At 42.9% G+C, this 27208-nt stretch overlaps 2 protein-coding genes across 6 annotated transcripts in view; one reads left to right on the forward strand and one right to left on the reverse strand.

Annotated features, from left to right (window-relative positions):
- Positions 1 to 2242: 2242 nt before the first annotated feature.
- LOC118427238 (probable C-mannosyltransferase DPY19L3) lies at positions 2243 to 14238 on the forward strand. Its single transcript, XM_035836892.1, has 15 exons — positions 2243 to 2433; positions 4587 to 4677; positions 5039 to 5160; positions 5685 to 5830; positions 6455 to 6578; positions 7038 to 7172; positions 7724 to 7855; positions 8680 to 8787; positions 9141 to 9376; positions 10070 to 10340; positions 10733 to 10789; positions 11274 to 11356; positions 11684 to 11816; positions 12368 to 12526; positions 12687 to 14238. Exons 1-15 carry the CDS (start codon positions 2353 to 2355, stop codon positions 12834 to 12836), a joined length of 2028 nt encoding a protein of 675 aa, XP_035692785.1. The 5' UTR covers positions 2243 to 2352; the 3' UTR covers positions 12837 to 14238.
- LOC118427234 (collagen alpha-2(IV) chain-like) overlaps positions 13858 to 27208 on the reverse strand; it is a 40205-nt gene continuing 26854 nt past the window's right edge. For 2 of the 5 annotated variants that reach the window (XM_035836881.1, XM_035836879.1), the window contains exons 20-40: positions 26096 to 26274; positions 25544 to 25744; positions 25196 to 25364; positions 24868 to 24978; positions 24400 to 24611; positions 23935 to 24088; positions 23674 to 23787; positions 23226 to 23393; positions 22954 to 23043; positions 22419 to 22580; positions 22113 to 22301; positions 21744 to 21880; positions 20139 to 20265; positions 18453 to 18683; positions 17933 to 18118; positions 17632 to 17765; positions 17316 to 17460; positions 16874 to 17104; positions 16295 to 16507; positions 15793 to 16085; positions 13858 to 15354 (exon numbers count right to left, since the gene is read on the reverse strand). In XM_035836881.1, coding sequence (XP_035692774.1) covers positions 15025 to 15354; positions 15793 to 16085; positions 16295 to 16507; positions 16874 to 17104; positions 17316 to 17460; positions 17632 to 17765; positions 17933 to 18118; positions 18453 to 18683; positions 20139 to 20265; positions 21744 to 21880; positions 22113 to 22301; positions 22419 to 22580; positions 22954 to 23043; positions 23226 to 23393; positions 23674 to 23787; positions 23935 to 24088; positions 24400 to 24611; positions 24868 to 24978; positions 25196 to 25364; positions 25544 to 25744; positions 26096 to 26274 — 3776 coding nt within the window. In that variant the 3' untranslated portion in view covers positions 13858 to 15024. Of the gene's footprint in view, positions 15355 to 15792; positions 16086 to 16294; positions 16508 to 16873; positions 17105 to 17315; positions 17461 to 17631; positions 17766 to 17932; positions 18119 to 18452; positions 18684 to 19748; positions 19876 to 20138; positions 20266 to 21743; positions 21881 to 22112; positions 22302 to 22418; positions 22581 to 22953; positions 23044 to 23225; positions 23394 to 23673; positions 23788 to 23934; positions 24089 to 24399; positions 24612 to 24867; positions 24979 to 25195; positions 25365 to 25543; positions 25745 to 26095; positions 26275 to 27208 lie in introns of all 5 variants that reach the window. The other 3 variants (XM_035836880.1, XM_035836882.1, XM_035836883.1) reach the window with 3 other exon arrangements.

Below are 27208 nucleotides of genomic sequence, written 5' to 3' on the forward strand. Positions count from 1 at the left end.
CGTTCTTTGTGATATTAAATACGCAGGGCAGGACACGTCACAAAGTACTGCAGTACAGAGCCCTGTCGCTAGAGCTATATAATCACAGCGTTGTGAACATTATGTGTCATGTGAAAGGAGGTTAACGTTGTGCGCACAAAGCGACTTTGTGTGACCACTAGAAAAGTTCAGTTTGCAACGTGGAAACTTAATGTGTGGTCGAGACTGTAGGACACCAATTCATTTTAATGGAATGTAAAGTTGGAAATAACGTTAACGGGAGGGGTCCATTCTTCGACAACCCTTCTAGGTGGATGCGCATAGCTTTTGTCATCGTCATTTTAGTGAACTCATCAAAAACAATCTTGTATACATCCATATAACTGTGATTAAAGCTGTACAGATATATGTCTCATTTAACGGTAGCGTTCCGCACTGTAGTTTGACAGCGCACGAAACTCACGGCAGGTTTTCGTTAACGTTAGATCATGGCCAAGTTTTCTGACCAAAGAACTTATGATAATGTCAAAACAAGAAAGCTTCTGAAAAATGCTGGCCGGTGCGTATTTTGGAAAAAGCCTGGATGTTAAACAAAATCACACGAAAAAAAGAGTTTTTAAACATCGAATTACTGAATTGGTCTTTCTTCTATTAAAAAAAACACTACATGAGATTTGTCTAACAAAGAAAAAAAATTAGCAACTGGGGGGTCGAACCTACGATAGGTACCGTGCTGTAAACCACTCGGCCACGCTTGCTCGATTACGCAATAGCATGTATAGAAGGGCTATTTGGTTAAAGTGACCGATCCATGCATCCATGCATCCATTGAAAATACATCCATTGAAAATGCATCCATTGAAAGACCCGCTTCTTCTGTCTCAAAGCCGGTGCTAACGCACCGGCAAAAATCTACCCTCTTGGTAAGAAAGACGTCCAAAGCTCTCAACGACAGAAATAGACAAATAGAGAAAATAAGTGATCTTCCTGCACGTGTTTAATGACAATTACGGTCTCATGTCCAAGTGTTACATCTCAGCAGCTGGCTCACCGTCTCACCACGTGTGTGTCTCATAGTCTGAGATTATCAAAATCGAACACGTCGAATGCAAAAGAATTCTAATAGAACCAAGCTCCGAACTGTCATTCTACACTAGTTTTATCCATTCAGTATCTGCGAACCCTGAAACCGCCTTCATACCTGTAACAGTGGGGCCGTCAATTTCTTTCTGTTTCTACTCCCTTGTTGTTTCATGCCGACTGTGGACCCAATTGTATTGATCAATATCTACTAGGCGCACCTCACCTTTTCATTGTCCAGCATGTTATGGGGGCTCACAGAATCAGGCAACCGAAGCACTGGAAGCCTATGGTTTGTACCGGAGTTCGGGTTTCTCTTAACAACTAACAAGGTTACCATGTTATCGTTGCAGATAGAACTAACGTTAACTTGTCCTATAAAGATGTGCGAAAATAGATGAAAGGTTCAGGTTTCTTGATTAAAAAATCTCAGGGTCATAAGTCCTGACAAAGGTCACTTAATCAATTGCTCCGATATAATTGAATTGGTCAGGTTAGAGATGTACCATGCAACGTGGCTTCGCCACCGTTCACATTTTCAGCCCAGCTTATTATAATCTCAAGTTTGGTCAAGTAGGGTCCACCGAATTCGAGCAGTGTTTCAAGTGTCATCAACTGACCAGTCTAACGGGTCCGGTCCTTTTAGCTCAGCGGTAATTAGTGCGTAGGCTTCGTGCGCTCGGGTTCAAATCGTAGGTTCTAATCCGTTCCCACACCGGGAATCGAACCGGGCCTTGGCGATGAGAATGACAAATCCCACAGTTTCATAATATTATTGAACAGGGCTTTTGAAACTTCGTGTAGGCTCAATAACTCGCAGCTCCCCAACTCTTATGATGCCAAAAATGTCAAAATACGAGCATGCAGAAGTTTGGGACACCTGTTACGTTGCATGCAACAACCCAGTTAATTGTTTTGATTCTGAGCGTCCGGATTTGCTACATCTGTTACACTTGTGTGACAGATGTGACAGAAATCAATAACTGCACAGACATTCACACTGAAAACTAGCTCAATGAACGAGAAAAATTCCCCGAGACAGTCGCTTTAGTTAGCTTTTGTACGAGCCAGGCTAACTTCTGAAAAGTTCAGTACATCAGCTTTTAACCTAAATTCTACAGGCAACCAGAATTTATGGCAGTCAGAAGAAGAAAAGGGGGAAGAGATGGAGTTGCCTCAAGCGAGGCAGAAAATGGAAACTATCAAGAGACTGAGGGGAAAACCGCTAGCGATTCCTCCACTGGATTTCAATGGACTCCTGCGTCAGTGTTATCGATTGCTGTTGGCTTGGTGATGGCGTACTACTCAGGATCCACACACGGTTGGCTTATGTCAACCTTACACGAGAACTTTCTATGGTTCTCAAACATCAAGGTCTGTATTTTCTCTAAGGTTTAATTTTATGGATGACATCCTCTGGAGACCCCAAAACTAACGCGCGCAGCCGAAAAAAAGGGGAAAACGTGGCAAAAGTGCTGCTTAACCACAGCACTACACATCCAGTCCATTCTTTCCCAAGCTTGGTTTGTGTTATGTTCACCTCCAGTAAGACTGTAACAGTGTCGACAGTTCAATCATTATACATTTCCGTGCTTATTTCAAGAAGGAACAAGGGCGTTGCGGCCCCTGATCATGTGTCCCCTTACCCTGGAGAGCAGATCCTCTGTCGGAGGTGAAATTCTGATTAACCAGGGATATTGTGTAACATGTGGCCATAACTTTTTTAACAGCATTTCTTGTTTAAGAACAGGCGAAAATCGATGCCCGCGGATGTCATCCATGAAATTAAGTCAGTGTGGCCTAATGAAGCTCTGAATAATTCTTAGATGTGACAATATTCATTTGTCGCTAGCTTTATTCTTTGTCAGGAACTTCATAGAACCACGAAAATGTAGCATGCTTGGTCTATAGTATTGTGTAAACATGCCCCTTGACTGATCTCGGTGTTTCTTTGACAAATCAAGAAAACTAGCATTATCAGAGCACATTTCTACTCATGTCGGTATCAAAATGGTAGCTCTATCTAGTGCATTCATGGTTGCCAACAAAAGGCGATATTTATGTGTTTATATGAAAGGAATGAAAGACAAAAGGTCACTGTATCAAAGAAGAAAAATAAGGAAAAGTTGACGATGTCGATGGCTTGCAAAACGTATGTAAAACAGTGACGTTCATATACTGAACAGCTCTAAATGAAATTTAGTTCCCCCAGGTCCGTCTATTGTGTATACAACAATTGCTATCGTAATTTATAGTGCACCCTAGTTAATCGGCGCCGAATCATTGTTCACATATTGCCGACAGGAATTCCAAAATGACTGTTGTTTTGCTATACTACTGATAAAAGTTTACAACATACATTTGTCATACTTGGTATTCGGTACGCTCTTGTCATCATAAGATCTATCAAGGACAAGACATACGGCGCAATGGCGCACTGATACAGAAGCGTCGCCTTGCGGACAAAATTATCATTACCATAATTCCAGGCGGAACGAAGTTGCTTTTTAATCTGTGATTGGTCAATTCGATTATTAAAACCATTGCCATTTGTAGAAATGGAGCAATAGTAGAGCATCAATCCAAAACCTACGGTACACTAGTATTAACCCTGTTTATCATATTTACCTGTCTACCATTGGTTGTATTTGTCCAATCAAATCAACGATAAACTCAGCGTGGGCCAATCAACTTCAAGTTTTCTTTTCCCTACTGTCAACGAAAGGTCTGCATTTTGCATTCTGGGCACTAGGGGTCACTGTGAGACCGTGAACGTCAACAGTATACCGTGGCGTGAAGACGCTCCTATGAGATGACATATTTTAAGGTTTTAACCATCATAACGTTTCTTACAGTTGGTGAATAGCGTGCCATTTATTTTACTGTACCCTTGACTTGCTCCTCCGATTTGTTTCTGTCGAATTTTGGACTAGTATTGAATCGATACCAAGGTTGCGATAGTTAGGGAGGGGGCCGGGGCGAACCTGGTGGCCATGTTACATAGCAGTGATGATAGCAGATTTTTCATGCTACGGTCGCAACAGCTTGTTGCATCAAGTGGTTCCATTCATTCAATGCCTACATAAGGCAAGTTCACCTGTCCTTGGTGCTGAACACACTATCCAGACACCTGTAAACCAACTCGTCCCTGGCGCTGAACAATACAACTGGTTGCAACCATAAGCGAGCATACCTGTCCTTGGTGCTGAACACAAACACAAGTAAACACAACTGTCCCCGCACAGTGCATACACTTTTCCTCTTCTTTTTTTTCACCTACATACCAGTTACATGCATATTACAATCCTTGCGTGCTAAAATCAGGTGAAAAAATCATCACTCGTCAGTGTGCCTTTACACTTTTCAGTTTGGGGGATGTTTCCCTGTACTTTGATTATGAATACTGTATTAAAAAAAGATAATTGAGACAGCACCTACCTAATTTCCTAGCTAAGGTTAACGGTTAGACTGGTTGTAGAATGTAAACTTAATCTGTTCTTGGATCTTCCAATATCAAATTTTTACAGGAGGTTGAGAGAGAGATATCCTTCCGCACAGAGACAGGGCTGTATTACTCCTACTATAAGCAACTCGTCAACGCACCCACTATCTCACAAGGTACGACAGCCATTATCTAGAATCAAATGTATATAATCACAATGACTAATGAATTTATTCTTTTATTTCATTTCAAGACAAATGGATCAAAGCTGATCTCCAAGAGGGCAAAGTATATACAGAAATGAGACATCAAACAGTCAGTCTAAGTAGTCAAAATAAAGTGAACAACATGTAGTGCAATCACTACCATTTGGTCCATTATAAAATTGTCTGCTTTATGCAGTTTTCTGCATGCTGTTGCGATGTTTTGTTTTTAAAATGTGCATCAGCATTATAACATAAACATCAATGTTTTACTACTGGTAGATTTATGAACTAGAGTAGATCTTCACAGCATGAAACTGTTCACCCCTCTAAGGTTTGTACGAGTTGGTCCATGACAACATCACAGAACATGGAAAAACTATCAACATCCTGGAGCGGTTTAACATCTACCAGGAGGTGGTGATGGCACTGCTGTACAGGCTCTTGTCTTTACAGGTAGGTAAAATGGCTGGACCTCAGCATATCGCTTTTTTGTTAGCTAAAAATGTATTGTGGCTTCCCTATATGGCTTACATGTTTTAGCCCACAGGCAAAAGGGTCACCCCTTCTCCTCTTCATACATTTTGTAAGTGTGTTGGGTTCTTACTCTGGTAGCATCAACTCTCATGATTCCACTGGATACTTTGATACTGCCACATGATGAGAAATACACGAATCTACACAAAAGGGCTGTACCAATTAATGCAGGGTCAGCAAACATGAGGAAAATATACTTCAGATATCAAAGTGTTCAAGACAATCTTGGGAAGGCATCTATAACCAATGTTTTTTGTTATAGTGGTATCATGGCACCCGGTCAAATTATGGTAGTTGATGTGATGTTAGTTACAGAATGAACAGTTGACTAAGAACAAGAAAAGTCTGCCGAGTAAAACAAGGTTTTATACATAAAAATAGTTTTTAACTGTGAACTTTCTTCAATAGTTAGGGAGTAAAACCACTGATGTTCCTACCCACAGAAAATAGTCCAACCAGTGTACTTCTACATCAATGCTGTGTTTGGGCTCCATGCTGTTTTGGTCATGTCCTTATATGGAACAACCTGGTTGCTGTCTGGCTCCTGGCTGGCTGGAATTTTATCTGCAGCATTTTACATCTTCAATAAGTAAGTAAAAGTGTTCTGAATCAATCATCAAAATAGTTGCCACTTGCAATCACTTTCTACCGGCAGGAAGTCCATGGCGTATGACCGCCTTTCTATCAACTGGAATTCCAGGGCATATGACCCACTTTCTATCAACTGGAATTCCAGGGTGTAACCCTAAACTTCAAGTATGGCTGGAATTCCAGTGGCCCTGGCTCCCTGGCCCAGTGGCCAAGGCTCCCTGGATGGAATTCCAAATACTGTAAATGCAGAAATGTTCGCGGTGGATTAATGTTCGCGGTTTTCGCGGCGGCCGCTTCACCGCGAATTTGAAACCACCGCGAACATTTTTCCATAACAGTAAGAGACTACAGTGCATGGTGCTACCGCGAAACTAAAACCACCGCAAAAAGTCCATTTTCCCGCTACCGCGAAATTAAATCCCCGCGAACTTAAATACATTTACAGTAATCCACTGGACTTGCATTCCTGCAGACACATTCTTGCAAAAATTCTAGCAGAGTGCACACAATACTATACCATAAGGCTTGCCCCTGAGGCATTGCCAAAAAACAATATTGTATGAGAATGTTTAACACTAAATAACCTTAGATAACTTTGATTTTCTGGAAATTGTCCCGCCAGAGTTGATACTACCCGGGTGGAGTTCACCATTGCTTTGCGAGAGAGCTGGGCCTTTCCTTTCTGGTACATGCAGATGTTTCTCCTCACAGTGTTCTTCCATCCAAACCTTCATCGCAACCTTAAGGTGAGGAAACACCTTATAAGGTTTCTTTATTTTTATCTGTCATTGTGACACATTAGGGATACGTTAACAGTATTTATCATATTTATCACTCTTGCAGCTTTACTCCCTACATTTGATAATGCAGTGCTTGATGCTATTCTAGAATCAAGTCTTTTTCCTTCTATAGCCGAGTGGGTAGAGTGTGTGCCTTGCATTCAGTAGGTCATGAGTTCAATCCCCGGCCATAACAAAGGCTTCTAAAATGGTACATGCTGCTTTCTTTGCTTTACACTCAGCACTAAAGAGGAAGAGTATGGGAATTAGATGCACATCACTACCAGCAGACTAGCCCCCTACTGAAGTGACTTGCACAAATGTGTGGCCCAAGGGCTACAGAGATGGAGATGGGTGCCACCCCTAAGCATCTGATACAGATGTATGGGCAACTAAAAAACCTTTTCCATTTCCTTGACGCTGCAGATGGCAACAGTCCCACTCCTGTGTGTGTGCACCTTCTGTTTTACCCTGACCTGGCAGTTTGCACAGTTTGCACTACTTCTCCAGGCCATGGCTCTGTTTGGATGTGCAGTCCTGGATGTCATCCCAGCACAAAAGGTATGTAGATTAGACTTTTGTGACATCTACATCTCTCAATATTCATTCATCAATATGAGGGGGCAAGAAGATACTGAATTTTTTTACTCGATGCATTTTTCTACTTGATGTAGTTTTCTACCTTCACGGTGAAAGATAACTAGGATTTGGATGCCATTTTTGTGTGACTGTGCATTTTTTGATTGTATATTTTGAAAAGCTGTAGATAGATACTTAGGTAGGTGGTTACCAGTCTGGAAAACAAAGGTCAAGTTTGATGGAGAGACCATAGTTCAACTTGTGATTGAATTTTTAGTGAAAACTGTTGGCAGTGTCATGAATATGAATCAGTTTTACAGAATAACATGAAAATTCACTAGATCTAACTAAAGAATAAGCCTCTTTTCAAATCAATCAGTGGCTTAGGGTCTCAGAGACATATTGCTGGCTTCCTAATCCTAGTCAGCCATCAGCTAATTCAGAAGGAGAATTAAGGAATATTGCCTCCAGTATGACAAAGACAAGTTTATATTTGTCTCAATGCTTTAAGGGTGAATCATTTCTTTCCACAGATCCGTCAAGTCTGGCTGATCCAGGCAGGGAGTCTCCTGGCCGTGTGTGTCTGTCAGTTCTTCAACAGGATGGTCCTCTGTTCCCTGGTCCTCAGCTTTATCCCATCTGCCATGATCATCATTACATTCAAGGTAGGTCATCCTCATCATATCTTGAATGTGTACTTTTCTGAGGAATCAGAAAAGGTTTAAGAATAAATTCCATCTGATTGCAATAATGCAATATGAAGCATTTTCACTTAAATGATAATGCTGTTGGGAAAAATAACGTCATCCAGAAATACAGAAAACAATGTCACTTTGAATGTTATTCAGCACCAAGGACAGCAATATCAGTGTAAATGTCAGTGAAAATGCCATTTAGCACCAAGAAAAGTAATGCCTGTATGAGTGTAATTCAGCACCAAGGACAGCAATATCAGTGTTGATGTCAGTGAAAATGTCATTGTGCACAAAGGACAGCAATATCAGAGTAAAAATCAGCAATGTCTATGTGAATGTTAGTAAACAGACATTCATCAGCACCAAGGACAGCAATGCTAGTGTAAATGTCATTCAGCACCAAGGACAGCAATGTCCGTGTGCATGCGATTCAGCACCAAGGACAGCAATGCCAGTGTGGATGCACTTCACCAGAGGTGGTAATGTCAGTATGCGTCTCACTCAACATCAGGGACACCAATTTCAGTTTTAATGTCATTCAGCAAGCAGTAATTAGGGCAACTGACTGACTAACAATGTTATACGTTATATATATGTTATATGTTATAAGTCCTTCTGATAGGATGTGAAGCCTTGGTCTGGTGTATTGGGGAGCCTCTGGATAAGTGTTAAGAACTTAACACACATATTGATAACCAGTGGAATAGGTATTTGTAAAAGTCTCAATACCATATTTTGGGGGACACTACAAGTTCATGCTTGAATGACTAACTTAAAATGACCCCTTTTCACAGGAGCGGGTTTTTACAAGAAGAGGTCTCCCATGGCAGTTTACTGGACTTGTTCTTAATATCACCATGGTGATGATATCAATGGTGCTACTCAACAAATATGTTATCAAGGTAAGAGCACTTTCCTACAGCATGAACTTCATGTGGATACTTGAAACCTCAATTCCTCACTTGGCCAGTTAATTTTAAGCTGGTGTGTTGCTGATAATGTTAGTTCACCTTTATCTGCGGGGTAACCTATATCTGTTACTTTTATAAACTGTATTTAGTGGTGGTTTCAGATTGAAAATCTTGCAATTCGAAACCTCCGTCAACTGACTTTTTGACAATTCCCCTGAATGCCCTGCTTTTAAAAGCAGCTGATATAGGTTACCCTGCAGATAAAGGTGAACTAGCATTAAAGATACAGAATCATGTTGTTACCTGTCGGTGATCAAGAAACTGGTTTAAACAACTTCTTTCAGACCATTATCGAAACGGATGCAGACCATCACATTTTTCACTTTCTGATGGGGAAGTTTGGTTTAAGTGGTGACCAAAGAGACTTTGATGCACAGCTGTATCTTTGTGAAACTGCGTTTGGGGTTCTCCCGTTGGACACGTTCGTGCGTCTCTCTAAGCACCTTGTGTTTCCCCTGTATGCCGTGGTCCACCTCTGTGCTCTACTGGTTTTGATGCAGACAGTTCTACAAAATTGGAGGTATGTGTAGCAAGGTATAACTGGAGGTATAATAGCAATTACTCAAGTGACTGGATATGATCTTCCAAAATCGTATCCAGTTGCTTGAGTAATTGCTATTTGGCATATCTTAGTACCTGGATGTCTAACCTTCATTGACGTATGTTAGAATGACATTATCACACTTCATTATAGACGTAGTATCCTTGTGAAAGGCACTTAACACAACTTTCCTCATTCCAGCCAGGTATAAAATGGGACCCTGATTTTGGTTGTTCGAAGGAAAGGGATGAGCTCACTGACTTCCAAAACTGCATGTGCCCTAAACTCGTTTAACAACCCACTGCATGTAGTTCACCTTTATCCACATGGTGACCTATTTTGCAATATTTTCATAGCATTCAAGTCTGAAACATTCGTCTGCCGACTTGATATCCCTAGATACTCCTATTTCATATACAACGGATAAAGATTACCCCGTGGATAAAGGTGAACTAGCGCTACAGTCTCAATATGGCTATGGCACTACCTTTATCTAGCTACATTTATTTCCTGAAGCTGCTTGTACCAATGTGAAGAATTTCCCCTCAACTTCTGTTTCTATGTCGATCTTCCACTTTCTTATCTGAAAGTTATAAAATGGCAAAATGAAGAAATTAAATTGGTGTTGGCTAGAAGTAGACACAGTAAAAGCCTGATTTCTTTCCCTCCCAGGACTCCTGTCTGTGACACCGGAGATCCAGCCACGTGGAATGATGCACAGAATCCACCTCTCTCATCAGCACCCTCTCTGCTGTCACAGCGGCCACAGCTTGCCTATCATACCATTTCTGCTGCCGTGTTTGGCTGTCTAGCCGTCTCGACCTTGAGGTTCAAGTACCTGTGGACCCCACACATGTGTGTGCTAGCTGCAGCTGGTGTGGCTGATCATGAGACATGGAAAATCCTTCTGAAAAAGTTGCATGTTGACCTGTCAGAGAGTAAGGTAGGACAGTACTGATGGTAGTTTACACTCAATAGATCATAGACATACAGAACTAAGTTTATTTCTCAACATCACTGTTGTTAAGATTTTTTAGTGAACATAATCTACCGTTTCCCACACCGAGAAAATATCTCATTATATCAATATATCAGCATCTGAAAAGTCGTCTGTTTATGACAGAAAATTGCAATAAAGTTTGCCATCCAAAACCCAACATTGTGATAGAAGAAGATTTCAGACTGGTTTTAAACTCATTAGATGTATAACATAGTTTGACTTGGCAGCAATGGCTCTTTAGTATGATATGTGGAAAGAGTTCTGTATACAAATGTTGACAACAGTTATTCATAAAGATGAACAGATGATACAGTTCCCGTCCCATCTCCACACAGGTACATCTATGTAGACATGTAGTCACAGCTGGGATATTGGCAATGCTGTTTGCTGTGGTGAGTTCCATACTTTATTATGATCCTTGTCATCAGGGTAACTATTAGTAAGTTCTTGTAGAAACTTAAACTAAAGGTATAATTGGGCTAAGGAACTAGTAACCTCACATACCTTATGCTCTCCACGTCATACATGTACACAAATGTCAATGTCAACAGTTACAGGAAACTACCGGTAATGTTAGGTGACTTACCTGTAGCTCATGATGTGCATGGTGCGTACTTAAGTTTACATATTTTTTACAGCTATTCCAGCATTACTAAATGCGAAATTGTTTGATGAATGCTATGCATATGTGCATTTTTTATACAGCTTGACTTTTTTTCCCATGCACACGACTTGCGATTTGGACCTTCTATAACACAGTGAAATATGCAGAAGTATGTCATAATGATGTGAAGTCAAAGGTTTTTTTTTATTGCTATTCTTGGTATAGTGATGAGTCACTGTTATAATCATACTGGAGACAAAATACCTCTTCAGGCCCTGCCATCAACTCTAGAGGAGCTAAATCTACTGAAGGAGTTTCATGACCCAGACACAGTTCAGCTCATGGAGTGGATCAAGTATGTATCACAGATTGACTTCAGTCTCAGTCCTTCAGTCTTAACTTTTTATCTTGACCTTTCTCACTCAGTAAGACAAAAAATCTATTCCCTATTCCCTATTATCTAGTCAATGGTAGCTAATATTACATAACAAGATCCAAAGGTCATTCCATGGTCGTGGCCTACATGAATATACATAAGAGATCTCTCTTATCCGAAAAAAGCTTGACCTTTTATAAATGTAGGAAAAACGTAACTGACCTAATAGGAGAAGTAAGGGTTAGAAAGTCTGCTCAGGAACATCTCCTGATTATATGTCAACATTATTGTTTGTGTTATTCATAGAAAAGAAACCCCCAGGAGTGCAGCTTTTACTGGCAGTATGCAGCTTATGGCAGGTGTGAAACTCTGCACAGGACGTCCAATCACCAACCACCCTCACTACGAGGATAGGGACCTGCGCAACAGAACCAAACAGGTGCGACAGGTGTTCAAGTTTCTCTGGCCAGTCACTGTACCTACCAGGTACCTGAGAACTTCTTAAACACCTAGGAATGTTTCAAAGTGGAAGTTAAATGTTATACCACAGTATGCATATATTATCTGTGCACTTAATTAGGCATGCCAAGTAAAATGGGTAGCACACTAAGAAAGGTACATTGTATAAAACTGTACTTCTAGCATTACATAGAGCAATCTAGAACATCAGGCTCCTAAAACACGAGTATTCCTTGCTTTCCACTAAAATTTGTGTTATAGATGATCATAGATGCAAATTCTTAATGTTTGCTCTTGAGTCTTGTACTAATCTCCAAGCAGAATCTAAGATACTATCAAAGCTGGCAAAGGGGTATAACCGGCCAAAGGTAGTCAGATGGGCACTGATAGCCAAACACACTCCTGGGCCGGCTTCACTCCTCTGCCAGCTTTTGATACTTATGCTACCATAGGATCTTATGCTACCATAGGATCTGCTTGGAGATTACTCTTGTACATAAAACATGCCCATTTCTTGCACCCCATGCTCAGTTGTACCAGATCTATGGTAGGAGACACCCTCAGGAAGTCCATGCCATTCTCAGAGCTCACAGCACCAGCTACATCATTGTAGAAAACAGCATCTGTTATGAGAGAGGTCACAAAGTGGGCTGTCGACTGCGAGACCTTGTGGACATGACCAATCATCATGTGAGTACGATATAGACTGTTCTCCATGGGGGACACTTATGCATGGTGGGGGGGGGGGATTTTTGAAATGCTTCAAGTCAGTTTCATGCCTTTGATTTGAAGTCACTTCTGCTACATCAAAGCACAACTTTGAGGTCTGTTTTTCCTGTTCTGATTGCAGATTATCGAAGGGATGACTAGAGGCTCAGAAGATCAACCCCCAACACATGCACGCTTTTGTCACGCTATTCAAAGTGGGGCACCAGAGTATAGAAAATACTTCACCATGGTTTTTCAGAATAAAACTTTCCGTACTTACAAAGTATCATAAAAACTTAAGAAGACTCTACCACTCCTCCCTATTTGGCTAGAGCACATTAAATTAATGTTGACATACAGAAACTTTCGTAGTTTTGACGTCGCATACCGTTTCAAAACCATCCTAGTGCATGATCATCTTACACGTATCTCTAGCAGATGTACCAGTGGCAGACGAGCAACATCCTTGCACAAGATTGTTTCAGCACTTGGATACTGCCTGCCCTCCATAAGTAGATATGCTGGGTGTTTACTGATCACAATGTGTTATACTTGGCCTCAATGTCTTCTCTGTTATCTGGTATGATATTCTAATAATCTGTACTGCATGGTACATGTGCTGTTTCCTACCGATTTAATAGAATTGAACTGTTAATCCGCACACATTTGACTTCAATCGTTATAATTATCATAGAGTTACCTGTTTCCAGAGTTCAATTAAATCAAAAAGTTATCTCTTCGATGTGCTCTCTTTTCAGAAGAACCATATGTCTTATGCATGAATGTTTCTTCACGGTTTACTAGTATAGTCACATTTCATTCCTCTGTTAACTGCAAATAACTGAGAACCAAGAGATTATGTTGGTGTGAATAAAGTAATAGATAGCCCATGGGAGGGACATAGGGCCAGTCTCGCCCACCTTGGGGTCTCTAAGTCTAAGGGTGAACAGAGGAACTCATGGACCTGGTATATCTTTAGCACATGGCAAATTTCCCCAAAGCTTCTCTATTTCATAACACTTGCATATTACTTTATTACCCCACAGTTTTGGGCCACAGTCACACACTGCATTTTTTTTTTTCATTAAAATTTTGAATGAAATAGACTCAAAACTTCTTTGAAAGTCCGATACACAGAAAATAGGTTTCTCTTCTTGTCTGAGGGAAAGTAGCCATGTGCTAAGTGGATCAAAATCTTTATTCTCTGAAATCCCATGGATATGGATATTGGCCTGCTAACTAAATTCAAGATGGCTATGTACTTTGTCAACCCAACAAATTTAACATACAACAGAAGACAAGACAAGATTAAGTCAATTCAACATGATAACTTTATTCCCTGCCCCTTGGAAAATTCACATATCATAAGTCAGACGTTGAGATACAGGCAGATACAAAGCAGCTCCCTAACTACTTCACATACATGTAGGGCTAATTACTTTAGTAATCTGGCAGCACTATAGATAACCAGCAAATAATGGTAGGTTAGTGATGAACTACTCTGTATCTTTATGTGAACATAACTTATGCTTGACATACAGTTCCTTGTTAGCGATAACCAGTAGTTCCTCCCTACTTTTCCCTAGCTTACAAACGAAGACCAGCAAGAAGCTATTTGCAAGCAAGGGAAGTTGCTTAAAAGCATTTCCTTTCTAGGTGGAGTGTAACATAACAGAAAAATCTCTGTCAAAAAAGGAATAATAAGGGAAAGATTGAGTACACATTTTCTCTTATAAGGGTAACTTATCAGCCTTTCAGATAGGAGTCACTTGTTCACTAGTAGTCAAAAGATCTCCCTTTTACTGTACACCATGGTGCCTAGGAGCTCTAAATTTGACTGAGGAAAATAACAAAACAAATATCCCTTGCAAGAAAGCGACTAATTTTGAAATGTTACGGATGTAAGCAGATACAATGTGCGTCTAATCTACAACTAATGCTTTGGCACGTTTTCTCCACTGTATACACTTTTTGTTTTCCTCACATAGTTGCTGTAAAGTATGAGTCTAGTTATCTAGTTATAGTATTCCTGTATACTTACATAGCACCATTTGAAGTCATGCACACGAATGCACATCCTATATGATCTCTCAGCGAGATTCGAGACAATTTTGAATAGAAAAATATGTCTGTATACAAAATGATCATGCTTAACTTGCTGGAAATGTTAGAAAAGGACACATCACATAAAAATTGTGATGTTAACAGCTATTCTTACTCTGACTATATTTTCTCTACTGAGTAAAAACCTGACTGTTGGTAACAAGATCTAAAAATCTACGACAATTATTACATAACATAGCACCGAGTTTTTTTGGGAGAAGTAGTGAAACACATTGTTACAATAGCATGAAATACAAGCATAATTATGTCCAGAAATCAAAAATCCTATGTCAACATCTTTTTTTTTTGACAGGATAAAGAATACAATCACATTTACATATCAAACACTGGAGTTTTGTTGTCTAGTTTAGCCTTGGTTACTTCCCTCCTGTGATGCTCTCTGCTTCTGAACCGAATGGTCGTGGCCCACTGAACCCGGTGTCTCCTCGCGGAGGCTGATAACGCATGCAGACCTGGCACCTACTGATGCGCTGCCGCAGGTTACCAGCCTTTAGAGTTTCTGGGTTGGGCGTTCGGAATTCGGCGCCCTGTTCAACAGTTGTTAACCAGAAGCTGTACGTGGTGGCGTAGTAATTGCACGTGCCCCTGCCGTGACACTCTATGAATGGCGATGAGCGGAAGTCTTCCAGGCAAGACCCTGGCGATGCCAGCGCTTGTCCAGTGCCCTCAGCACCTGCACCAGTGTGCTGCAAGAACGAGGGAGGATTCTCATTAAATGTTCTGATGTATCAGCAAACCAAGTCAAACCATGCATGACACAAAACCATATCAACCAAGTCAAACCATGCATTACACAAAACCATATCCGTACAAAATTACATCTGGGCTATAATCACAGCTTACACCATATCATGTTTCTCCTTTACTACCTGAGTGTTAAGAAATACACTTAAATATCTGCTTTTGCCTTCTCATATATAATAGATGAATTTATGCCAAGACAGATGAACTAAGACAGAATTGGTGATGAATAAATGAGTGAAGTTTCCACTGTTCCTTCAACATATATATTTGCCAAATTATTGTTATAATGACCATTGTTGATGCTTAATGAAGCTTGCTTTGTACACTTCCATCTTGATACTCTCCACATGAATATTTATCTAGACTACAGTATGACTTACCATGACAAAGCTGTAGCCCATCCACAAGCTGCTCCAGCCGTTAGGACAGGGTGGGATGGTCAGGGCCTGACTGTGGATGGCCAGGACCTGGGCTGGGGCTTCACACACCACACATCTACTGATGTACGGCTCGATGGCGCGGCCACGGATGGGCGCCATGCTCATGGTCATGGGCTCGGGGGTGGACAGCCAGTAGGAGTAGTCGTTTCTGGATGCCACCTGGCACTGGTTGTTGATGTTACAGAAGAGGAATGGCATGACACTGAACCTTCTCAAGCAGCTACCAGCCGTGCCTGTAAAGATAAAGATGTCCTTTAGTATCTGGAGCCTCTAGTACAGAAATATACACCAATGTACAGAAACAACACAATCATGTCTTTAAAGTAATGACTCACTATATTCCCAGATTCCCAAAAGTAGGCAGAACTCAAGTTTGGCACAGATCTGTCACACGTGCACCAAAGAACAAAAACCATGGCAATGGTAAGAAGTGTGTACTAACCTAGATCCTGTCCGTGTGTTCTCTCGTTGCCCTGTGTGTACAGCAAACTGTATCCGTCCATCATCTTGGAGGTGTATCGTGGGCACTCGGGCAGCTGAGTGGTCTGACTGTGTCTTGCGAAGATGAATCCTTGGTTACCACCGCTGGCACCTGGGGCACCTGCCTGTCCAGGGAAGCCAGGAGGACCAGGGGGACCGCTTGTACCAGGGGGACCTACAAGAACACACATCAATAGTTCAGGTTGTACAGGCAAATGTCATATACATGTATAATGTGCATACTTGTTACAAGGTAGGCTCACTTGCAACTAGCTTGTTTACGTTTATTATCAACAAATTCAATGATAGCTTACATTTGTCTACCCTTGCTGGTCTAAAATGGTCTTGAAGAAAAACTTTCCATACCTCTCGCAGTGCTAGTGCTTACTTTCTAAACCTTCACAACAAATAAGCAAACATTGTTAAAACAACATTGTACACAGCCATTGTTGCAGACCTAAAAGCTGACTTAAACATCTCTGTGGTACCATGTTTAAATCTTCTTTTAAGTTTTGCAAAAGGACAGTTGTAACTGCCTCACCTTGCAGACCGGGGGCACCAGGGTTTCCTTTGGTTCCTGGGAACCCAGATCTTCCAGGAAGACCTGGGTTTCCTTTGGGACCTGGGAATCCAGGAGAACCAGGTGGGCCAGGCAGGCCGTCAGAGCCTGGGGAACCTGGCTGGCCTGGGCCTCCTGGGAATCCCGGTTCTCCCTTCAGACCAACAGCTGGTGGGCCAGGCAGGCCGGGATCACCCTTAGGACCGGGCAGACCTGGAACAGAGAAAAGCCTGGTAAGAACACCACCTTCAATTTAGAGCGGCCTGAGTAATGCATTTCACTTGGAAGTTGTACCACTGAAAAGATTCTGCAACACTCCGTTCCTATTGCAATTGGCGGACAGCACTTTTCTTTACCTAGAAATTTTGAAGGAAATCAAGACAGGACATAGCCAACAAACTATAAGGAATAACCATCAAATTACCAGAGAAACCAGGGTTTCCGGGTTGGCCAGGGCCTCCAGGATTGCCAGGGGATCCGCGGTCTCCCTTTGCTCCTTGGAATCCACCAATGCCAGGTGATCCACGTTCTCCCTTTGATCCAGGGAAGCCAGGGGATCCAGGGGTACCCTACACAAGAATTCAGGAAAAAAAATTGATGACTGTCCCTATTTAAAAGGCACCACTATGGCATATCTATGCTTTGAATCTATGCTTCTATAATCTTGTCAACAACAATCATTTTTTACATCTTAGTTCTTAAAAAAAGAAGGCACCTCACATGGTTGGATCTTGACTTACCATGGGGCCAGGTGGGCCAGGCAGTCCTCCTGAGACACTCCTGCCAGGAGGACCCATCGGACCAGGTTCTCCCTTCTGTCCTGGGAATCCAGAGCGACCAGGGTTGCCAGGGGAGCCCATGGGACCAGGACCACCTGTAACACAAAGGGAATTTCAAACAGACTGTAGGTGTAAAAATGGATCTGAAACAAATGTGAATATTTCTACAATAAAATGACACAACAACAGAACAATAAGAAAGAGAAAGAATAGTGCAATGTACAATACAACACAGATTGACCAGGCAATAAACAGAACATACCATCACGGCCAGGACCACCAGGAATACCAGCCTCTCCCTTCTGTCCAAATCCTCCTTGTCCGGGTGGGCCAGGTGGACCAGGTGGGCCGCCGAACCCGGGGCCACCAGGAACACCAGACTCTCCCTTAGCACCAGGGAATCCAGGCCGGCCAGGGGGGCCAGGTAGACCAGCTTCTCCTTTACCACCTGAGTATTGTAAAGAAATACACTCAATTATATGCTTAGCAACATGTTTATGCTCAATTATGCAGATGCAGCAAATCTGCTACATCTTTTATATACTTCCAGATGAGAGGGAGTCACAGATAGCAAAGAATCATTAGCAGAAGCTCACTGATTTCATGCTGACACATCTTAGTGAATATACATTTGGCACTTGATTTATACATAAGGATTCATAATCATAGCCCACTATCTGCAGTCATTGAAATGTCCTACAGTTGCATTTCAGTCTTTTTCCCCCCTGATATCTCCCCTTCACCTTGCATTAGTGACATCATGCTTCATATAAGTCACTTACCAGGTATTCCAGGAGGACCCTGCAGTCCAGGACCAGCTCTAGCGGGCTCGCCCTTCTGACCAGGGAAACCAGGTGAGCCAGGGCCGCCATCACGACCAGGACCGCCAGGAATACCGGGTTCACCCTTAGGACCGGGGAAGCCAGGAGGACCCTGGGGACCGGGACGGCCGGGACCACTGGGTGGGCCGGGGTTGCCTCTATCTCCCTTTGCACCGGGGATTCCAGGGGTTCCTATGAAGCAAAAAGACCTATTGTGTTAAGAAATTTTACGTAACTTATTAGGTGTTGGCAATGGACATGTACATTACAAGGCAGAGAGAGAATATAGAGAATGCAGAGAGGAGTTCATTGCACCATTGAATAGGACTTAAATGAACAAGCTGACAAGAGACTAGTTGCTATTGAGTGACTAGCAGAGATGTGCTCCAGGGTGTAGCAAGAATATGGGTGCTGTACAGTGTTTTCTAGGTGCTTCTGAGTGGGGATGTGCAACAGTACAGTACTGCAAAAATCATTTAGGTACAGGACCAAAATACTGGAACAGTAATAAACACTCATGTATTCAAATTTCATATTTTTTCGTCTCTAAAAATATCTTATTCCTACCATAAACTACATGTCTGGACCTGTACCTAAACCTCTACACCAGTACCCAAGGTTGCATTCAGATACAGATTCCCCTTGTGATACTGATAGCCTGGATGGCAGACCCCTGCCCAATCTCAATAATATCTTTACTAATAGTAGCATTTATCAGGGTCTAACTTAAGAGTGCCTGTTGTAGAATTTCCTTCAGGACATATTGACCCAAGAGCCAAGGAGAAGCTTGTGCTGTAGATACAGTCTGGCACCATGGCTATACTTCTGACCAGCTAATAGTTACATTGTACATTTCTAAATAGTTCTTAGTATATGGCATGCAAGCAACACAGAAAGTCAAGTAGATGTTACAAAGGTCAGCTAAGGTCCAAAGATATTGTAACCATTAGCATTTGCTTTAGGGCTACATGTAGGAGTTCGAGCTGTACTTATGTCTACTGGTTCAATGTACCAGGAACAAAACAAAGATGTGACACTTCTTTCAGTTTATCCTAGTATCTTTTTAACCTCACAAACGATTTTCTCCGTAAAACCATGCTACAATCACACTTCTTTGACAGCGCACATCCTACATCAAGAAGACGTTGTTCATAAACAAACAGACGAATGTACGAGCTGTGATGTCCAGACTCCAGGGTGTGATGATGACGTGTGTGTACCACAGCCTTGCTCACGACCTGTGGTGAACTGTCCTACCTGGGGGTCCTGCGGGTCCTTGTGCAGAAGCTTCAGCATCTCGACCTGGGGGGCCTTGGGATCCTGACAAACCTGGCTCACCTTTGGCGCCTGAAAAACCAGGTGTACCTGGCTGTCCAGGCTCACCCTGACAGTCAGAAACATACCAGTTAACCAGTATCCGGGAATAACCCACATTGTGTAGCTAACCCCTATTCTAACATGTCAATCAACACAAATCCCAAGGTTGATGTGTGAGTGAGGTTTGGGCCATCAATAACTTGTGTCCGTTATCCCACTCACACAACTCCTGGGAATTGTATTGATGTATGCGTCACCGCGACACAGGAAGCCTGAAAGAGAAACGTCTGGTTAGTCCGGTCCGTCCGCACGTTGGCCGTCTGTGTTTACCTGGGGGTCCTGGGGCTCCACGGGCAGCAGAGGTGGCATCTCTGCCAGGCTGCCCAGGTCCTCCAGGTCTGCCGGGCTCGCCCTTAGCTCCAGGGAAGCCACTGCCTCCTGACCTGCCAGGCTCACCCTAAGGTACAGACAGGGAAACAGGACGGGACAGTTTACAGCAGGGGTTGGTCCAGCAGGGGCAGGGACAGGCTGGTTAGTCACAGTGTTCTCACCAGGTCTTTTTCACAGCACATCTTAGTGCATCAAAGCCACGTGGTACGCGGTGCAGGCATGTGCATTCTAATTTGGGGGTGGGGGGGTGGGGGGTGGCATGAGATCCTCCTCCTGAAAATTTCTAACCCCCTGGAACACTATTTCCTGCATTTTGATTGCCAATTTGGATGGGAAATAAAGCCAACTTTATTTCACTTTTGTTCTAAAGCTGTAGAAAACTTCCCTTTGTTGGTTGAAACACAGCATTGGGGCCCAAATTACAGCATAGGCGCATAGGAACCCCATATGCTGAAAAGGCCTGGCGAGAATACTGTCAGTCAGATATCCAAAACAAACAGGAAGTTAATACTGTTAATGCAAAGCCGCACAGATCTGTAAGTAAGAGAATATCATAGTAGAAAGGGTTACTAAATGATACTGTCAAACATGCATCAACTTAATGTGTACTCTTCCATATGCAAAGCAGTTCTGCAGGCAGTTTTCTGGATTATATGTACTCTTCCATATGCAAAGCAGTTCTGCAGGCAGTTTTCTGGATTATATGTTGGGTACTGTCAAACTGAGATTCCTCCGAACATGTTGTGTTATGAAGGTTTATTGTGAAAGACAGCATGTTATTAAAGGTTCGGGTTGTTCCAGGGAAATGGGGATAAAATTATTCTAAAAACAAAACTTGCCTAATTTTGCCCAAAAGCATTTTATTTCAATGTCATTTTTTCTTGCTTTTTTAAACCCCTATCTTCATCCCTGGAACAATCTTTAACATTATTTTTACCTAGCATTCTCATTATATAAACAAAAAACAGGTCAGGAGCACACCAAATTTTTGTGTGTAAACAGGGACTGAGAAACCATGTAGGAGAAGGAAAGGGTTGTGAAAGCAAAATTAAGCTTCAAGTGGTCAAGCTAAAGCAAATTTCTGAATGCAGTTTGAATTTATTCAAACCTTGCTCCTGGTTATGTAAGTTTTTGTAATTGATGCATATTGTAAGAAAGCAAAGCAATTGTAAATTTGAAAATTTGGATGTGCTCTAGGATTATAGCTACACAGCAAACAAAGGAGGTAAGCTAGTAAATGATAATTAATACAAGGTAACTATTAAATCTCAAGAATAAACATCAAAAGGAGCTTAATATTTTGCATTTTAGTACATGTTCAACTGATGAAGCATTATATGAGCAACATAAAAATTCTTACACAATGCAGTATTCTTCAAGCAGACAAAGGAAGCAGGATTTAATACAATTAAAAACATATGAAGTATTAAAAATATTGAATAAAAATCATATGTGCTAGTGCTTTAAAGTGAACGTTTAACCATGTATTATACGTAACCCCCCTTCAAGCACAGGTTTGTTTTCAAAACGAAGTCATGATGTTACCTTGCGTCCGGGAAGGCCGGGGGGTCCGGGGATGGCACCACCAAAGCCGGGTTCACCCTTCATTCCAGGGAGGCCTGGGTTGCCAGGCTGTCCAGGGCCTCCGGGGAAGCCTGGGTCTCCCTTAAAGCCAGGTCCGCCTAAAACGGGATAAAGATTTCACATCATTCATTGATACAGATTCTTATTCCGTATAATGTACCAAAGGATTGAATGTCAATAGTATCATCACTATCATTTAACTAATAAATGGAATGTGTGATCTGTGGAGACTTAGGATATAGGATGAAAATAACTGAATTTTTCCCTGTAAATAAAGGTTTTATCTAACCTTGAAAGGTAACATGGAAAGATCTGGAAGTCACAACTTACCTGGGCGTCCGGGGATACCAGGTTCACCCTTTGTTCCAGGGAAGCCAGGGTTACCAGGTGAGCCAGGGATTCCACCCTCTCCTTTAGCACCAGGGAAGCCAGGTGGGCCAGGTGGACCGCCAAGGCCAGGGTTACCCTTGGGACCAGGTGGGCCAGGGAAACCAACAGTACCAGGCTGACCGTCCTGACCTAAAGGGGGCAACAAAAAGAACATCATAAGTTAAGTTTCTGATCTGTAGTACAAGTAAGGCTGATTATTTTCAGTAAAGAAGGTATCTGAAATTCCTCATCAGTGCTAGCACTTGCCTGGGAATCCTGGGTCTCCCTTTGGTCCTCTCAGTCCAGCGGGCGGTGGGGGTCCAGGTGGACCGGGCAGTCCAGGGCCTCCAGGGAATCCAGCTTCACCCTTCTGTCCAGGGAAACCAGGGCCTCCAGGCTGACCAGGGCCGCCAGGAATACCAGGTTCTCCTACATACAGCAGCATATTACAATGTCAAACAACATCAACGCAAAACAGCATCTAATAACATCAATTTTTCGCCTTCCAAAAAATGTATTTCATGTTTCCCTCTGAGAGACATTAAGTCTAGCAGAGCTTCAGACAGTATCAAGAGACAAGATATGGTTTGGCAGCAATATTATATTTAGTTCTAATGTGATTGACAAAAAACGGCAGCTGCGTGCCAACATACTCTTATATGCTTGAGTGCTACTGTCAACTCTCCAAATGGACTCTTAGCTACTGATGGCTTCATGGCTGCACTAAGTTTATCTACTTTGAAACAAAAGATAATGCTGTCTAGTTTTCATCCTGTTAAATAAGACAGTGCTATTTACTTACCCTTGGGGCCACCAAATCCAGCAGGACCAGGGGGTCCCATAGGTCCAGGTCCACCAGGCAGACCCATGACACCCATCTCTCCCTTTGGTCCTGTTACAAACAAAGAAAAATGAAAATTTCGTACACTATCAAATATTTCATACAAGTAAACCCTAACCTTTCACTACTGTACTTACTCCACATATAAACTCTAAATCCTATTGTACAACTATCTAATATTTCCACTGAGTTGTTGCAATGCAGACCAAGTAAAAAAAAGGGTATGTATGTACCAGGGAAGCCAGGGCCTCCATCCAAACCGCGTGGTCCAGGCAGTCCAGGTGGCCCGCCCAGGCCAGGTTCACCGGGAGCTCCGTCACGCCCTGGGTCACCCTTCGCACCAACACCACCAAATCCAGGAAGACCAGGCTCTCCCTTCTGTCCAGGGAATCCACCACCACCTGAAAAGAACAGAAATGTTGGTCACAACCTTAAGGCACAGAGCCAAATAATTATTGCATTTCTGTCACTGACAGTATAGTTGCATAGTTCTGTAGCAAGGTTGTTACATTTAAGTAGAAACTGTTGCTTCATTCTTATGAAAACATTGTCTCTTTATTTTAAACACACACACTACCAATTAAACATGTTGACTACTCCATTACTTCATGTGAGCTACATGTGAGCTACATGTGGGGGTTTCATTAACAAACACAAGTGTAGAAAAAAAATTTTCCTTACCAGGGGGTCCGGGTGGTCCAGGGGGTCCTTGAGGTCCAGGGAAGCCTCCAGAGCCACGACCGGCCTCACCCTTAGGGCCAGGGAAGCCATCTAAACCAGGGTTACCAGGCATGCCTGTGGGAAACAAGAAGGAACATATTAAACTCTGTTGTCTCCCAATCTGTGTAGTGTTTTAACAAAAAAGGAGTTAAGTTTGGGAGCCAAAGCAACCGTGCAAATAAGATGTTGAAGGTCATACAAAATATGTTGAACTTGACTTACCAGGAGGTCCAGGTGGGCCAGGCTGTCCAGGGGGCCCAAGTGATCCTGGGCCTCCGGGGAAGCCAGCATCTCCCTTAGGTCCGGGGAATCCATTTCCTCCAGGGGGGCCGGGGGGTCCGGGAAGTCCGCCACCACCACTGAAGCCAGGCTCACCCTACAAACAACATGTCCAGTTATCACATTGTATCATTTCCCAACAAAAGCTGTTTCTTCAAGAAGGAAATCTTTGCCTGCATCTATAGAAAGATTGCTTTTTCATGGACTTTTAACACTGTTTCTATCTCTGTATGGAAGTACCAAGTGAGATGTCCAGTACTCACATTGTTTCATTTTGTAACAAAAGCTGTTACCTCCAGAAGCAGATGTTTGCCTGCATCTATGCAGATTGCTTTTTCCTGGACTTAATAAGCAATGTCCCTATCTCTCGATGGACATACTAAGTGAAGATAAACCATGATCACAAACCTTCTGTCCAGGGAATCCAGCACCGCCAGGCTGACCGGGACCGCCAGGAAAACCAGGATCTCCTTTCGGACCGGGGAAGCCGGGCACACCAGGCTCTCCCTTAGCACCGGGCAGACCTTGCCCACCAGGACCAGTGCCGCCAGGAAGACCAGGTTCACCCTTCTGTCCAGGGAAGCCATCCATACCAGGTTGTCCGGGACCACCAGGGCCGCCTATGGGTAAAATACAACAAAAACTTCATCAACAAGTATTCATGTTTATCTACCTTCGTATGTAACATTGTTGATAAGTGTTTACTATGATCTAACACTGGAAAAAACAGACTTAAAATCTGAAGATCTCGACGACCAACTTCTTGAGATGTAATGTATTGGTCATATAGACCTCAAGATACAAGTATAGACATAAAAATTGATTGCAACAAAAGCATTTGTCACAAATCTTCTTTACTGATGACTCCCATCTTACCTGGAAGTCCAGGAGGACCGTTCAGACCAGGTGGACCAGGTGGGCCTGGCATACCAATAGGACCAGGTGCGCCAATCTGGGATGAGCCAATGGCAGGTTCTCCTTTCTGGCCTGGAAGAGATGACACACAAAAATTGTCTTCAATCTGAAGAGGTTTACACATAACTACAGCTGATTAACATACACGTGTCATGTTAACACAATGCTTCTGAGAATACAAAAACGCTTCTATTTGTACTGTCTGGTATCCTACCAGTCATTTTTTAAAATCTATTCCAATGATAATTATGGAAACTCAAAATTGAGATTTAGTCTGATGTTTCCTTACCTGGGAAGCCAGGTGTACCAGGGGCACCAGGGAAACCAGCATCACCCTTGGGGCCTGGGGCACCGATGCCACCACCTGTTGCTAAACCGGGCGGTCCTTGTGGGCCGGGACGGCCAGGATTACCAGGCTGACCGGGTCCTCCATCAAAACCAGGGTTGCCAGGTTCACCCTAACAAAACCGTGCAATTCAGCTCAACTTTATCTTGTAATATTGCATACGAATGGTGCGCTTCTTGAATGAATATCAAACAATGGAAACAAAATAATACTGTCTTTCTGAGGTGTTAATACCAATGGATACTCCAGTTTTGAAGGGATGAGAGGGTAAGGTAACATTGTGTGACGTACCTTTGCTCCAGGGAAGCCTGGAGTTCCAGGAGGTCCAACCAGACCACCGACAGCATCACGACCAGGACCACCAGGCTGACCAGGCATGCCAGGATCACCCTTGGGTCCGGGGAAGCCTGGAGTTCCAGGTTGAGGACTAACAAAGCCAGGTTCACCCTTCACACCAGGGAAGCCAGGGGCGCCGGGACGGCCAGCTGGGCCCTGAGATCAAACAAACAAACATTGGCATATCACTACAGGCAGGCAACATCCTTACTTCGTGTTGAATCATAATAATTGGATAGATATACAATTCCTTCATCAACATTGTGCAACATAAACATGACAACATTCACATGTACATTACAAAACTTCATACAGAATTTGAATATCACTTCATGCTTGAAGTCTTTACATGCCATTACATGCAGGGTACAGTAGAAGCCAGTTAATTGCACAACAGATTATTGCACACTTCTGTAATTGCACGGAACCCCCAAATCCCAAACCAGGGCGGTCCAGCAAGTAAGTGGCTTCTACTGTATACTTTTAACACAAGGAATTGTCACCTACCGGTGGACCATCCAAACCTCTACCACCAGGGAATCCGGGTTCACCCTTGGCACCAGGGAAGCCTGGCGTGCCAGGTTGTCCTCCACCTACAGTCTGACCAGGTGGGCCGGGGAATCCACGATCTCCCTTGGGTCCGGGGAAGCCAGGTGGGCAGCCGCCACATGGCTCTCCTTTGGGACCTGGAATGCAGCAATCATAGTACTTATAGAGGATTCAGCTTATGGTTCTTCTTAGAGTTACCATAAAGACAATTTCTGTACCTACATGCTCAAAGGTATCACAGTGCACAATGTTGTCCTTTTGGACCCGCAATGCAACAATTATAGGTTTTGTAAAGGATTAAAGCTTTTAGTACTTACTAAAATAACCACATTAAGAGGTCTTAAGTACCTGTATACTCAAAGGTAATGCATATGATGCTGTTTACAAAAGGTTACTAGTACTGTAAATTTGCAATTTTGGTACCTACATGCTCATACTTATTACAGTTAGCACTTAGACAATTTGATGTACCTATGGGCAACACCTGTAAGAAAAAAAGAGTACCTGGGAATCCAGGTGTTCCAGATCCGCCGGGACGGCCAGGACCGCCAGGGCGGCCGGGTTCTCCAGGTGGACCCATCGGGCCCTGTGGACCAACTCCTCCGATGGCCTGGCCAGGTGCACCAGGCAGACCTGAAAATGTTCATTCCAACCATCTTAGAACACTATAAAGATGAATGGTTGCCTGACAATCACAACTGACAGCATCAAGGCAAGGATAAAGGCAAAAATCAGCAGAAATTAAGGCATTGTGTGGTTCTGATTTTGCTCTTCCTTAGTAGGCAAACAACTCTAAGGCCTGATTGTATCTTTGACCTCAGCATATCAGACCAAAAATACTATGATCTTATTAAACATATTCATGCTTTTACCTGGAGCACCGGGGTTTCCTCTATCTCCCTTAGCACCGGGGAATCCGGGACCACCAGGGCGTCCGGGTGGGCCTACACCGCCACCAACAGTTGCTCCAGGCAGACCGGGTTCTCCCTTCTGACCAGGCATTCCGCCACCGCCGGGTGGGCCCTGGGGTCCATCACGTCCTGGGACACCTATGGGTACACACAAGTACAT

Source organism: Branchiostoma floridae, chromosome 12 (assembly GCF_000003815.2).
Source record: "Branchiostoma floridae strain S238N-H82 chromosome 12, Bfl_VNyyK, whole genome shotgun sequence".
Lineage (NCBI taxonomy): Eukaryota > Metazoa > Chordata > Leptocardii > Amphioxiformes > Branchiostomatidae > Branchiostoma > Branchiostoma floridae.

Excerpts from the sequence above, each read along its gene's own strand:
- LOC118427238 (XM_035836892.1), top strand. The coding sequence starts at position 2,353 with ATGGCGTACTACTCAGGATCCACACACGGTTGGCTTATGTCAACCTTA. Across the intron at positions 7,856-8,679 it reads TGATCATCATTACATTCAAG|GAGCGGGTTTTTACAAGAAG; the intron begins GTAGGTCATCCT and ends CCCTTTTCACAG. Across the intron at positions 12,527-12,686 it reads TGGACATGACCAATCATCAT|ATTATCGAAGGGATGACTAG; the intron begins GTGAGTACGATA and ends TTCTGATTGCAG.